The 15,356-nt window shown below is 39.6% G+C and overlaps 3 protein-coding genes across 4 annotated transcripts; all 3 read right to left on the bottom strand.

The window, feature by feature from the left end:
* Positions 1-292: 292 nt before the first annotated feature.
* LOC118393480 (UDP-N-acetylglucosamine/UDP-glucose/GDP-mannose transporter-like) lies at positions 293-4,918 on the bottom strand. Of its 2 annotated transcripts, XM_035786174.2 has the most exons (12): positions 4,701-4,918; positions 4,478-4,511; positions 4,156-4,242; positions 3,910-3,977; positions 3,636-3,707; positions 3,464-3,532; positions 3,175-3,277; positions 2,472-2,564; positions 2,291-2,358; positions 867-945; positions 556-638; positions 293-440 (listed from the first exon to the last, which is right to left on the bottom strand). In XM_035786174.2, exons 1-12 carry the CDS (start codon positions 4,835-4,837, stop codon positions 293-295), a joined length of 1,041 nt encoding a protein of 346 aa, XP_035642067.1. In that variant the 5' UTR covers positions 4,838-4,918. The 2 variants fall into 2 exon arrangements, with proteins under 2 accessions (XP_035642067.1, XP_035642068.1); XM_035786175.2 differs by lacking the exon at positions 293-440 and having other exon boundaries at positions 552-638.
* A 3,092-nt stretch (positions 4,919-8,010) lies between these two features.
* On the bottom strand, positions 8,011-11,356 carry LOC118393479 (C-C motif chemokine 27-like). Its single transcript, XM_035786173.2, has 3 exons — positions 11,189-11,356; positions 9,357-9,474; positions 8,011-8,491 (listed from the first exon to the last, which is right to left on the bottom strand). The coding sequence occupies exons 1-3, from the start codon at positions 11,286-11,288 to the stop codon at positions 8,392-8,394; spliced, it is 318 nt and encodes a 105-aa protein (XP_035642066.1). The 5' UTR covers positions 11,289-11,356; the 3' UTR covers positions 8,011-8,391.
* Positions 11,357-12,655: 1,299 nt separating this feature from the next.
* LOC118394261 (vasotocin-neurophysin VT 2-like) lies at positions 12,656-14,684 on the bottom strand. The gene is made up of 3 exons (XM_035787475.2): positions 14,488-14,684; positions 13,716-13,920; positions 12,656-13,488 (listed from the first exon to the last, which is right to left on the bottom strand). The coding sequence occupies exons 1-3, from the start codon at positions 14,605-14,607 to the stop codon at positions 13,337-13,339; spliced, it is 477 nt and encodes a 158-aa protein (XP_035643368.1). The 5' UTR covers positions 14,608-14,684; the 3' UTR covers positions 12,656-13,336.
* Between the last annotated feature and the right edge of the window lie 672 nt (positions 14,685-15,356).

The following is a 15,356-nucleotide window of genomic DNA, read 5'->3' as shown; positions in this document are numbered from 1 at the left end:
TGCATGTGCAATAATACATATAGTATTGCTATTTACATGTGTAATAATACATATAGTATTGCTATTTACGTGTGTAATAACACCTATAGTATAGCTAAACCCTTGACAAGACAATTGAATTGCAAGTTTCAACTTGCAACACAAAATAATGAACATTGGTCAAAATATGATTATAATTTAACATAATGATCATTTAAGTCTACAAAATGTTATAACTTTTGCTCCACTATGGAGCCGATACCAAAGGCAGTGTTTACTGCTTACAGTACAGAAAAATCACAGGTTTATTCACTTATTTCACAGGGAGTCTGTCTATGGAATCTTCCATCATGGGAATGATCAGCTGGTCCTGGTTTCCCTGTATTCCGCTTTCATCGCTTTGGGATGGTTTGCTGCTGCTGTGGAACGTCAGGTAGGAATACACAAGTCCCCCTGATATACTGACGAGAAGAGAGAACTATAGAGTTGGACTTTGGCAATAACTTAAAACAGAGTGGCATAGCAACAGTGTTCTGGAGCTAATGTGTCACGGCTTGGAAACTCATCCGCTCTTACCAAATATTTAACCCCAGGAAGTTGGTCCATGAAAACAGGTAGTCTCCACCTAAAAACATGCCGATGTAGGCAACAGCAACGTTCTGCGGAAAACAATTGATCTTGATACACTAGTTTCCTGGGCATGATATTCATGGATATGTGGACTTTGTGAGAAGGACATGATCAGAAGAGGATTGTGCATTTAAAAACATCCCCCCCCCCCCATTTTGTGCTCACTGAACCTGACCCAGCTGTGTCAACACAGCCCCGAAAAGTTAGGAACAAACATATTGACCCACATGTTACTGGTCCACATGTGTTCTTCTTACCTTAATTGCTCCCACCACCGTGGTGGTCAGTGCAGAGTTGTAGTGGCTACATAGCACTATGGAATACATCAGCACAAACCTTAAACAGAGGCGCAACATTTTTATCATGGTATACTTACATTTCATATGATTATTATTTATTATTATTAATAAGACCCCCCTTTTATTTTTTACATAGATTGATTTTTCAAGTTCAAATATACATTATAGAACACCATGTGAACGATCATACTTTTTTAGAAGAAAGGGGAAAGAGACATACAAATAAACGAAATAAAGAAGAAAATAAATTCTAAAAAATGATTTTTTTTTTTTTACATCCGTAAAAGGACCAAAATAAGTAAATAATGCTAATAATTACAGGAGTTTATTTCAGTGTCATTAAATGAAGGGAATTATTCTACAAACACATGTCCCCCTTTTTGTCTATACAGTTATTGGGCAAGGTACAATCTGTTGGGAGTCCATTTCGACAGAAAAGTATCCATCTTTAGTTGTAAACCTGGCTGTCATATTTTCCATAATTGTCCTTTTTTCCCCCATTGACTTACAGTTGGCGGCTGTGATTTAAGCCAATTGAACATAATCATTTTCTGTGCAATCACTAACAGTGCCCTTAATATGTACAGTTGTTTCTTCCAGGTTACAAGGTACTATACCCCTAATAAAATGAACGTTGGTTCCAGTGGCAACTCCATGTCTAGGAGTGTCTTCACTTGTTGTTTTTAATGCTCTTCCAGAACCCTTGTAACTTTGGACAGTACCAGAAGATGTGTGGTCTCGTATTTTTCCACACAGCGACTCCAACATCGTGCCGAAGCTTTTTGATCCAATGTTCGATGTCAACAAAGGTGTTTAAAAGTACCTCATCTTCACTTACCAGTCAAAATCCCTCCACGCTGGGCTACTATTGCATTTGTGACTACTTTCACAAATTCTCTCCCATGATTCATCTTCCACCACCGCATTCATTTTTTAGTTCACATTTTCCTTTAACATCCCACGTGTGTTCAGAAGTGGTCATTTGAAACCTTTTATGTAACTGAGACACCTCTATTTTGGCTGCTACTTGCCCTTCTAATATGTTTCTGAAATATTGCTCTACAATGAATGGTAGTAGGGGCCTTTTGTATTACTTTTTTAACATGTTCTAAGATTTGTTAGGGGAGGTTGTGTTGGCAACGATTGAGCCCAATGGGACAACATCATGGCTAAAGTGGGACGTGTCTCAGTGTTCTGCTCCACCTCCAGTTGTTGAGGAAGGATATCCTCATGGAGACTACACTTCCTTGAGACACATCTTGCTCTTACAATGTTGAACCACAACATATCAAATTACAGAAGTTGAATAATCCCCCTTTAACAGCCATATAAATAGGGATACGCTGCCAGTTTGGTTTTGAGTCATTTGTACACTGACTTACCCCATGAGGCAGGAAATAAGGAAGCAGGAAACAAAGGGGGCATTCAACCAGTATTCATATGTGATGGCCTGTCAACGGAAAACAAACACACAGACAGCGGGTCAGACAGACAGGAATGAACTGATCCTATATCTGTGGCTAAAAGCGATGCTTATCCTGAGAAAACAAGAAATCCATCTACCTTGTGTAAATCCCCAGTAAATGCACTTGCCAGAAGAGTTGGGATGACGATGATGAATGCATTGTAAAATAAGATCCCATATTTTCCAAGGCCCTTTAAAGAAATAGAAAACTTTATTTCACGTGAATCTGAATTACACAAAACACTTTGCTATTCAACTCCTCAAATGTTCAACCATAAGAGGATAGTGTCGCTGGAGCTTAACGATCCAGGGATCCACAGTGGAGGCAGGTTACGCATTTTGCAGTGTTGACTTTAAGGGTGAGCATCCAAACAAATGAATCAACGTAGCCTGGCCACGTTTAGGTGAGTCATTCAGCAACACCTCACTTCACCTTTCCTCATGGCTGGAATGTAAACATGCAGGATGTAAATGTATCGATTGTTGCAAAGCTAAGGACTAGATTCATTCAACCTGCCGTAGAAATATGTATGTATTCTCCTGTGCCTGTTTAAGAATCTCTTCATCTGAAAACGGGAAGTATCTACCTGTAAGGAGAATGTAGTCCAGGTGCTTGGTATTGTCACAGTACCCAGACCCATTCTGGGAATTTTTTTATTTTACGACGGGGTTAAAACATTTTTCAAAAGAGGTATGTTTACGTGCTTAAATCAATTCTTTATCCCTTCTTAATTGCCCTGGTCTACATGTTAATAGGGAAAACAGGTGGAGGACATATAGTGTGGCTACAATGTGTCCTACCTCAGTTCCCAGCTTCTTCTTGGTGTACACACCACTGGCAGCAGTGAAGACATCATTAAGCAGAATGAACGTGTAGCCCTCTGCATCAAAGGCCAAGTCAGAGCTATTGGAGAAAATAAGTGGTGCATTTGATTCATAGTGGTAATGAAGATAATCAGTGATTCCTTTGAAGTACTATAGATGTTTTCAGAGGTAATATCTGAAGGAGGGTAGCTCACCGGACAGGAACATGTTAACCGTGTGAAAGTGTATTAGTAGCATATCAGGGTTGGCGATCTATTGGACCTACCTGGCAGCCACCAAAGCTCCAAAAACTATGGCCAGAACACTGTAGACAAGACGATTAGGGAATGTTTTTCTGGAGAGGAAATGTAAATGAACCTGTTAATACTTTAAGGCCGAACTGTAAAAGATGTGCAGTTATTACAGTGCAGTAGACATGTGGGAAAATGGCCACAAACCTCAATAGCCTTGCTTCCATGATCATTGTCATCAATATGGTGAACTTCCTTAATACCGTGAACATGGGTAAGCTGTAAAAGGATCAATGGATCAATCAATCAATCATTCATATTTGATCTGCTTTTTTATAAATGCATTTGTCACAAAGTGCTTGGCGCCCAGGCCTAAGTCCCTATGGGTAGGGAGTGTTGTTCACATTGTACAGACTGTAATTGAGATGATATCTGAAACTAATGCATTACGTTTCACTCATGCATTTAGACTACATTGTACCTTAACTTCTTTGTACTAGCCAGTCCTGTTATGTGGTTTCCAACATACAGCAAAGGTAGGGGGAAGATCTGTAAGTCCAGAATGTATTAAATGAATTAAATCGAGATTATTATATTGACATGTTGGCAAATGGCAAAATTATGTTTTTTTTTAAAACATTGGCTCCTTTTGTGGCTCATTGTGGTACACCTTTTGTTGTATGCATCTGTGACAGACAGAAGATGAAAATAAAGGGAAATCACTTACTTTGACGAGAACACTTCTGTCAAAGTCTTGGAAGTGAACTGTTTGGTTCATTTTAGCAAAATAGAGAATGAGGATTGTAGTAGTCATCTGTAAAAAATAAAAATAAAAAATTACAAAAATAAAAGAAGGGGGATCAATGTTTATGAATAGATGGCAATTCCACACTCAATGATGTAGTTGATGTTACGCTACTGATAATGGTCAGTTCTTATTTCATCAACAGTTTGATTTTGGTTATGATACGGGAAGGTAACCTGATCCTACATCTCTGTGGTGCAACTTCTACCTCAAGAATCCTGAATTGAGATACAGTATAGCCTACCTGGCCAATTCCTAGAAACATGTAGGAGGGAAATCTAAAAGCAAGGAAAGTCATGTTATTGGATAATCAAGATGTCAAGATGTCGCCTATAAACAATACAATACAGAATGTAACCCATGATAACTGGCTGCCTGTTTGAGCCTCAAATTCTCATGTTAATTTAGCATGTTATTTGTTGAACCTCTCTCTGTACACAATCATTGCAGTGACGAAACGACCTTACCTGTAGTTTGTGAGAATCGTTTTGTTCACAACAATGATCAAAAAAGAACTGACAGCGTAGAACGCAGCAGATGAAAACTTTAACAGTCCGGAATGTTCGGGTTCTGGAAAATTAACTGAGGTAGACATGGCAGACATTAGTTCAAGAATAGTTGCTGTCGCAAAAAAATATATAATGATGTCGGTTGCTTTCACTTAGGCTTTGTCGCGATCATTTGGTAAAAGGGGAGGACGTTAATTAGAGTGGGCCGGGACGGTTCAAACAGGCTGAAATTTGCGAAGGGAATTACATAATTCTGGAAGATTATAAACAATATCTTTACTTTGACTTTTTTTGCATGGAAGGGAGGAGATATCCGTATAGTGCCAAATATAGACGTTATGCCATTTTGCTGAATCATTTTTTTTTTACTGGGCAAGTCAGTTAAGAACAAATTCTTGTTTTCAATGACAGCGGAGGAACAGTGGGTTAACTGCCTGTTTAGGGGCAGAACGAGAGATTTGTACCTTGTTAGCTCGGGGACTCGAACTTGCAACCTTTCGATTACTAGTCCAACGCTCTAATCAATAGGCTACCCTGCCGCCCTGCTACTTGATTATTCACAATTCATTTTCATGGATTGTCAAAATGGTATTTTGTTTACCCTATAATATAGACCTAATCTCTTGTGAGTAAAATTACATGGAATTTCAATGACTGCCTGAAGTACGACTAAGCATAACACACACACAGTCACACAGATAAGGGTTGATGTAAATATAATAAATCAAGGGAAAGGGAAAGGGGATTATTTGGATACTGTGTTGCTATGATTATTTTATTGCACCATGACACAGTAGTTCACGATTTATGACCTATTCCAGCTGTACAATTCTTACTGTCATTATTCATCTTCAGAAGGAAGGCAAGTGGTTGTTAATTCCTTTAGGGGGCGCCATTGTGTCATTTTGTTTTATATTGCTACTCTTGCAGCCTGTAACTTTGCACCTCTCTTTTTGTAGCCTGGGATCAGATATCTGGTCTAGTCTGGTCCCAAATGGGATATCTGATCTGGTCCCAGGTTAGATCAACCTGTAGGCTGCAGGCTGGCAGAGAGCTTGGGAGTCAAAAGTGTTTGTCCCCTCCCTAATATATCTCTTTTGATCTGTCTGTCTGAGTCCACACTTGTATTTTCTCTTGACGATCTAGAAAGGGATAAAGAAGGATTGGACTGTGCTCCAATGAATCTCAATATTCATCCTGAAGTGAAATGGAAATTCAGTGAGTCCATTTGAGTCTACACAGGTTTGTAGGCAGGTGATAGATAAGTGAGTTGAGCTGAGCAATATGCTAAAAGGCTATGTATTTCTCTGCTCAGCGTCTCTCCCAGGGCCGACTCCAGGCATAAGCGACAAACTTTTTACATTTTATGAAAGAAATTGGAACTCATTCGGTGTCTCAACTTACTGTTGAGAGTTATAATAGTAGAATACGTAAGGTGCACCATGACACAGTAGTTCATGATTTATGACCTATTCCAGCTGTAAAATTCTCACTGTCATTATTCATCTTCAAAAGGAAGGCAAGTGGTTCCTTTAGGGGGCGCCATTGTGTCATTTTGTTTTATATTGCTACACTTGCAGCCTGTAAGGCTAAGAGTTAGAATAGTAGAATACGTAAGTAAGGTGTAAGTTTGAAATTTGGATGTGCATCAGCCAGGGGGACCCGCATTGATTTTGCTCGTCACGCTCACTGAGATATCATTAATATGGCATAAGTCATGGCAAAATGTGTAGAATTGCAGGACATTCGCCACCCGACCCATTCTCTTAGGGCCTCCAAAAGGCTAGAGCCAGCCGTGGTTTCTCCTCCCTTTCTCTCTACTTCCTGCTTCTCCAGCCTCACATACTTAATTAAGCACAGCCTCCACATCTCTATCCCTGGAAGGGAGAATGGAATACCAAGGTGGGTCTAAATAGTGACTTCCTCTCCTCTCCGTCTAGATTGATGTGAAAGACATGGACACCTGGGTATCCATCTACCGTATTGCTTGCACATGTTTTGTTGATCATTGCAGATGAAGGAGAGGAGGCATTTGTTGCTCATACACTGCTAAATTTGGTCATTTTTGGTCCTGGAGGTAAAGTATCTTCCTATTTAGTAGACCTGTGTTCTCCTCCTTCACATGTGTAGAGTAATCCCTCTGAAGCAGAGGTTACTTATCTCGTTTATCCGGTCTTTCTCCTCCACCCACAGCAATAAATCTGTGCTTTGGCAAAGTTGCGAATGAGTTCTGTTAAGTACGGGACGTCATTTTACTCACAAGCAGCAGGCTTTGCTATGAAGGTCACCTTCTTCCTGGACCACCTCAGCATTTTCACAGGTCATAGTGACCCACAGAAACACACCACAACCAAATGTCACTCCTCTGAGTGCTCCAGATACACACGTCAGTTGCGTTTATTCATATGTGTGGTCATTGATGTTTTCTCTGTATATATGGCTCTACTGGTGTCTGTACATGCCTCTGTTGTACACCAGAGCTGGTGTGTTAGCAGAAGGATTCTGTGTGGTCTTGTTTTGAGTGCTGTTGTTAGGTTGTAAGGCAGTGGTCACCAACCCAGGTCCTGGAGAGAGAGATTGTTGGGTGTTTGTCTCAGCCCAGCACTAACACATCAGCTACTCAACAAATGATCAAAAACCTAAATTAGCTGAATCAGGTGGGTTAGAGCAGGGCTATAGCAAAAGCCTGCACACCTCTTCAGAATGAGCGTGACTGACTGATCGCAACGCAACCCTTATCGAAAGACTGCATGATTTCACACGTGACAAATCACAGGTACAAATGTATTTCAGATGTGAAATTTCTGATGTGAAATCATGTGAAAATGTGTTTTTGGAACACTTTATATGTGATGATATTTCAGATAACCTTGCACATGTGGATTAACATTTTCACATGATGCCCTGCAAATAAAAATGAGTCGTTAGGATGTCTCCGGAACATAATGAAAAAACCACAGTGTTTTCAAGTTACATATTTGAATGTTTATACATAAATGTAAAAAAACGTTCAAATGTTGTCACGTGTAGTTTCCTGGTATCACGTTTAAATGTTGCATCCCAAATGTTTTCACATGTGTAGTTTCCTGGTATCACGTTTAAATGTTGCATCCCAAATGTTTTCACATGTGTAGTTTCATGTTGTCAAATGTTGCATTTACATGTTGTCACATGTTATGTAAAACACTAGATCACATGTGAAATTCATGTGGCTTTTCTACAAAGGAATATAATTGCAGTTTATACAAAAATCAACAACACAAGAATGTTTTGGGATAAGTATAGATTTTATTTCAGATATCACAGCTCTTGATTATTTATACAAGGAATAAGTAGAAAACAGTTTTGCGAATGCTATAGATTAGTTGGTGGATTACATGTCGACATGTATTCGATTTTCATTACACACACCACAGGTTTCTGCCTCACACACATAGTAATGCTTTTACAAAACTCCTCCAAAACACATAATGATAACCAAGGAAAATGTCTAAAAAGACATGAAAGAAAAGTCAAGCTGCTGCACATTAATCTCAGTTAACCTAGAAGTAAAATGTTGCATCATTTTGTCAGGTGCCAGTTATGTTTATGTAGTCTGTCCACAAGGGGATTAGCCGCACATTAACAAGTTCCCTCACTTCACAGAGCACTAATGCCTTTTCTGTTTTCCGTCCTTTTTTCTCTGCATCCTCTTCAGCTTTCTCTTTACCTTCGGGTGGGCACAGAACTTCTTCCCTTTCACGTGCAGCCTATGGGAATGGAGGAGAAAAGACAGTCATTGTCTCAGGTCACCATCTGACATAGAGGGTCTTCAAAGGTCCTGAACTGTCATTCTGAAAAATACATTTTCTTTCATTTTCTTTCATAACTACCAGGAAAGTATGAAAAGACAGGCTGAGTGAGCAGGGAGCTTATATTCATAAGCTCGCCTTTACTGACAGCTCTTTGAAACGCCTATGCCAAGTAACTTGGATGCAGTGAGTAGTGTTGCAGTAAAATGATCCCCAGCTAATTTGTTGATACACAAAGCAACTCAAATAACATTGAAATTGCATCAAATGATACAAACAAATGTCATACACATCTCCTTTTTGGAATGTCATTTGTGATGCGATTCACAGCAGCATTGACAGGTGAGTTGACTTGACAACTGCGTATGTTTTGAACAACCCCCCTTTTTGTTCCATGCTGGCTGAAGACCTAGCTAGCCAGAAGCTAGCTAACGCCAGACAGAGATGAAAGGGGAAACAAGGCAGTAAGAGATACGAGAATATCATGTTGCCATTGGTGTATTAAAATGAGAATTAAGGTGATGTCACCTTGTCCCTTTAATGATGAAGCTAAGTGTTTGACATGGGGGAGGGAACCAGTAACTTTATCATAAAAGGTTATCAATGTAGAAGTGACAGTCATTTTTCATACTTTGATCATCATACCTTCGAATATCATCCAATCACATGAAAAACATAATTTTGACTGTTCTGAACTTTAACATAATTTGTATCAGACAGTGGAATACTAACACTAGTATGTCATGACAGTTTTCAATGATAGTAAATGTGTAAGTGGGATACTACAATTAGTCTACTCTAGTCGGTATTGCGATGAACTCACACAAGTGCGTTGATCTCACAGGCACCATTGTTTCTCTGCATCTCTGCTCTCTCCACCTTCCTCAGCACATTGGTGGGAATGTCCATAGATGTCGTCACACAGCATTTAGGAATGCCCCCTGCAATGTTTACCATCAGTTGTAAGAGTTGCAGTAATCGTGGCCTAAGTGATGGTAGTGGTAATTGCAGCAGCTCTAGTGGAACTTGTCGTGGTGTACAGATGTAGGATCTTAATTTGATCACAATTTTGTTGTTAAGAATTTTCCCGCACAGCAGGAAATGCAAACCTGTACTATATTCAAGGTTTAAAAAGGCTTCAATAGTTAGTAATTGTAGTAATGTATCAACCCCCTACAAAAAAATGTCCATTAATTACTGTATAATCCACATAATAATTAACATTACCTGTTGCTGCAGGATTATTTCCCTGCTGTAGCAAACTGGCTCAAATCAAGATCATACATCTGTAGTAGTGGCTTCAGTAGGCATGGTAATAAAAATAATATTAATAGTAGTAATAGTTGTAGTAGTACAGGTAGTAGAGTGTTTTTTCAAAGAACAAGGAGTTGGAGAGGTAGCTGAAGTAGTAGTTTAGGTTGCTCCAAGAATCACAGACTAGTAAATTCTCCTTAAACTCAAGTGACCTGTGTTGTTTTAAACTGTGACTATGGAATGACAGTAGAATGACAACCTAGTGGTTGATGAGTATCAACTGAAAGTAAGCGAGTCACAACAGATAAAACCCACAAATGAAATAAACAATTTTTGGCAATACCATTCAGGCAACATAACTGCCATATGATAGTAACTGCCAATCTCTCTCTCTCTCTCTCTCTCTCTCTCATGCACACACACACACACACACACACACACACACACACACACACACACACACACACACACACACACACACACACACACACCAAGCTTCAGCATGAATATAACATTTCCACTGAGCTCTTGTGTCTACTGTCACACAGCCCCAAAAAATGAACATTCAAGGCAGCTAGCTACTTATTGAGTCCTATGCAAAGGAGTGATGGTTTGATGACCGACCAATAGGTAAAAGTCATTGGTTACTAGACCACTGCTGTTCTGATTTGTCAAATATCAATATTTGTTTTTCTAGCAAGAACTACTGCAAAATGTTCTGATGATAGAAATTCCAGTGGCAGGGGGCCATATCCTGAAAATGTATTAATTTATACTGGTCCCTTTGATCAATTCTATACATTAATAAAAGATTCTGCATATGAATTTGGCCAGAGCATTTGTATGGTTTAAGATACAAAAGATGAATACCGCATTCCTGAAAGCTACGACTCTAAGGAATACCTACGTGCCTTCTGTTTCCATCTCTGATACTCACAAGGACTCTTAGAAGGGAGTGTGACAAAAAATGAATCTAATGACTGAGGGAAATTCATTCAAAGCATACTGTACTTCCTTCAGACTGGAATTTGGCATTACCTGATGTGTTATTTATTGCGATTCTTAGTTTTCAGATTATTTTAAAATGACCTCATTACTTTTAATAAACTATTGAACAAAATAATGGTGAGCAAGCTTTGCACCATTTCCTTTTCAATGATGATCAAATGATTTTGTTCCACCTCGTTGGTTGAGCGCCCTCCACTTGTTTCCTAATTCGTTTCAGCAACATTTAATTTGAAGAAAAGTACTTTATTGGTGGTTGCGTTGCTTTCTTATACAGTTCTTCCAGAGAATAATTGCACGTGGAAAATGTCCAGCCCCTCTGCAATTGACCTTTTGTACATCTGCCCCCCCCTAAGAATATAGTTGAATAGACCTGTATTACAGTGTCTTCCTTACCTTCAGCGGTTGTGATGGCCAGAGCACACAGAAAGAGCAGCATCACCATCACTCTAAGATCCATGGTGACAGCGGGAGTGAGAGAGCAAGTGAAACTCATCAGAATTTATACCGAATTCCTCCCCCCTCCTATCGCTGTGGGTTGCTGGTATTGGTCTGGCAGGTTTTAACAGGTTCGATTACTACTACATTTAACTTAATGAAAGACTACAACAACCTCACAATGCTTTGTGAGAGCCATCGTGTAGAATTGATAATAGAATATAGGTGGCAAACCAAAAACAGAGATCTAGGTGAAGCAGCCGGGTTAAAGCCAGGGTAAAAGTGAGGGCAGTGCATACCAAACCAACACAGTAAATAAAGGGGGCTATACTGTCAATATAGCGCAAATAATGCAATTTAAGGTTGAGCTGTGTTGTCAACAGGCGTTGATAGAACTCACATCTTTTTCAGTATGTATTTTGTTGTTCCATCAAAGAAAGTCTGAAAACACCCCTCAGTGAAATTGCTAATAAATCGATTTGCTGATAAATTGAAGAGTTCTATACTCCAACGCTATACTATTTCCAGAAATCTTCACATGGTAGAATTCCCACTGGGGAATTGTATGGTGAGTAAGTAGTTGATTGGTTTGTCCAGGAAAACATGCTCAGTAAGAGCAGAGCTATCCAAACATAGATGAAGAGTGTTTGTTTAGCACTGTGACAGACCTGCTTCATCATCTCAACACTGGTTTGACAGTAGTAAACCGCTAATGACTTGCATATGTTCCACCCCCCTCTCTCTCACCACCAGGCAATTTGCAATTGCCTTATTGCAAAACCACATATGTGACGACCCTCCCACTCTGTCTGCCGAATTCTTTCTCTTTGCTATTGTTTTCCTTAATAAGATGGGTAGTCAGTGAAATGGAACACACCTGGGCTCGGGTGTGTCCCAGGGATAAATACACCTTTCCCCCATTCATTAGAGAGACTCTCTCCATGCAGACACACTGTATTTTTGGTTGTGGCATTTTGTGGCTTGTTTATTTTGGCACCGCTCAACACCCCACATTATCACTACCTTTGCACGCAACCACTCACTTACACTACTGATTACTGCCTATACACGCACCATTGTTAATTGTATATAGTTTACTTTATTTAATAAACATCTTTTTGTTATTCCGTTATCTCTGCGTTGTCTCCCTCTTTGTTACGGGCTACGAGCCGGTTCGTGACACATAGGTGTCTTCTCAAACCTCCTCAGACCCTTTATAATTAATTATCCAGGTATTGGTTGCACATACCATCCTAGAAAACTTGCACACACACACACATACACACACACAGACACACACTGTAGAACCAGTCAAGACACATCCGTTTCTTTCAGTAAATCAAAGCTATGAGACAGGTATAATTACTCTTTAGAAGTACAAAACCTGGCTTGGAACTGGGTACAAAAGACAACCGACAAGTTTGGTTGGTAGTGATTTCTTGATATCTTTAATTCAATTATACAACAGCAGTGATTCTCAGTAAATGGTGATTCATAATTAATAGTAATATCTGTAATGCACTGCATTAATGTAGTGATCTACAAGCACTTCACATACTAACAACAATGATTGTTGAACATTAATCTGATCATTCTACAACACTGCAAGAAAACTATTTATTTCCTACATATTTAAATGTCTGTATTTCTGTGGTGTATACATGACCTATTTATATTGAGGCATTAGGAAAAACAATGTCTTGTTGAACATAAAACTTATATATGTAATGTATGTGTGTGCATATACATTCTTAGGTGGAAAAAAACACTCTTGTTGACAGTTTATAACTTGTATCCATTTTATCCTGTTATTTCTGTCAGTTTAACCATTTTGCCTGATTCCAAATCGCCCGCTGGCCCCTAGCCTAGGTACTGTATAGGTGTAAAAGGTTTTGATAGTAGTGGTCAACAATATGGCGAAATCGCCATCACTAGGCAAGGTGGAACAATTACCATATTGCTAAAACATATCCAATTACTTGAAGTTCCTTCTGAAAAAATTAAGTAATTCATTTCAATCTTTTCCGATCTACGAGAAGTGTCAAAGGCTAGTAAGGGTTGATTTTGAATTAGGCAACATGTAAGCGAATCTCTGGAGTGAGATTGTTACTGTTTGTATTCACTTTGCCCCCTGGTGGCAAAGTGTAGCAGGCGCAGCAACAGTTCCCCCGGTGAGTCACTTGTGGCGCCAGCGCTGTGATCCGCAGGAGAGTGGTACCGACTCTCCGACAAACAGTCTGGATCTAGAACACAACTCTCTGTCGACATACATACAATGATGAAAGTCAGAAAGCGAATAAACATAGCATTTATTGTGCAAGTATACACCGGTATGTACAGACAGACAGACAGACAGACAGACAGACAGACAGAGAGACAGAGACAGACAGACAGACAGACAGACAGACAGACAGACAGGTAAGCGCACAACCACACACACAGACGAAACACAATAGACAGAAATTAACAATGACACCTACTGTACCTGAGTCACAGCAAACTCCTGGTGCAGCGCAGCGTCCTGCATCAGATCCACAAGGTCTCCCTCCTGTCTGGCATGGGGTGGGCAGGTAATTCTCCTCAAAGCAGCGGGCTGTCTCTGGGGAGCCCATCCAGCAGCCCAGCCCCTCCCCACAGCAGATACTGGGGCCAAAGCAGTGGCCCTGGTCCCCTGGTCCACATGTCATGCACTTCAGGGGGAGAGACCAGTTAGCTGGCTTCCTATTGTTTTTATGCTAGTGGAACCTCAATGTGTCATTTGTTTATGATTCAATTATTGATAATAGTTGGTATTGGAAATACAATTATCCATAAAAAATGTTTTAAATGTTTTAATTGTTGTAGGCCTATGTGTGTTTTCAGGAGCACTGGAAGCACAGATTAACTCCAAGAAGAAGAAAAAATAATAGCCTACAATTATGTAGGTTCAATCTAAATTCCATTCTGCATTTATTATGACCGTGTAAACACCGAATTGTATTAAAAAATAGGCTCTATATTGATGAGTTGTCAACATAACAGTATGACCGTTAGATAAAAACATAACTGTAAAATGCATTAGGTGAAATAAATTACTGCACCCGGTCATTTTCAAATGGTCATTATCCAAACCTTTAGGCCTATAGATTATAATGAAGTTGTGTGGTGCGTTCCCCTACTCTGGGGGGAAAAAACAGCGCAAAAAGCATAGTGTAGCCTATATAGAATAAAAAAGAGGACTCGGAAAATAGAACAGTCTGTAACGTAGGCCTGCCTACCTGTCTGATGCCGATGTCCTGTAACGCGCGCTTCCCGCCTCTGGGACAGTTCTGGATGTAGCACGCAGAGGAGAACGCTAGGAGTCCGATGACGCACAGTAGAAGCGTGGAATGTGGCATTGCAATTGTGCAGAAAAAGCACACCTATATTCCTCTTGCTGCTTCACGGATGACTGACAGATATTCGATGCTATCCGTTACTTATATGGGATGGGTTTGTCATTCAAAGTTGTTTGACGTCAGAGTTTTTTCATACATTTGCCTTTCGTGATGGAGTTAGGGTACTCGGGGGTAACTCGCCCCCAGGGGTAACTGCCACCCCCCTGTAATTCACATTAAGACCACAAGATGTCACCAAATTATTTCCCCAACATTTTCCCTGGCTGCCACTGCTCTTGCTCAACAAAAAATGTCCTATGTGTCATCACAACTTTTGGAGATATTTCAACAAAATGGTAAGTTAATTTAAAAAAATCTAATTCGAAAAAGTTGTGTTATATTCCAATGAAGTTAGATCTATATATATATTTGTAAATATACAAGTAGGAAAGCCTTAACATAATAATCCATTTGTTTAGAGAGGAAAATTTAGATAATTTGTTTGTAAACTTTCTAGCTAGCAACTTCACCAGCAGTAAATGCTAGCCAGCTAGCTAGTTGGCATAAGCTGCTAGGAGTGCTAGCTAGCAATATTACTACCAGATCGTCTGAGGTAAAATACATTAAAAAAAAAGATAAAGTAACTTAATTGCAGTTGTAAATGTTTCCACTAATGACTGACAGTTTTACACTAAATGCTACTTTATAGCCTTTCAACTATTTTACATAGCTTTTTATGTCATATAGCTAGATAGCTACCTACGTTTTTG

Source organism: Oncorhynchus keta, chromosome 14 (assembly GCF_023373465.1).
Source record: "Oncorhynchus keta strain PuntledgeMale-10-30-2019 chromosome 14, Oket_V2, whole genome shotgun sequence".
Taxonomy (NCBI): domain Eukaryota; kingdom Metazoa; phylum Chordata; class Actinopteri; order Salmoniformes; family Salmonidae; genus Oncorhynchus; species Oncorhynchus keta.
Note: the sequence above shows the minus strand (reverse complement) of the source record. Positions and strands in the feature narration are given on the sequence as shown.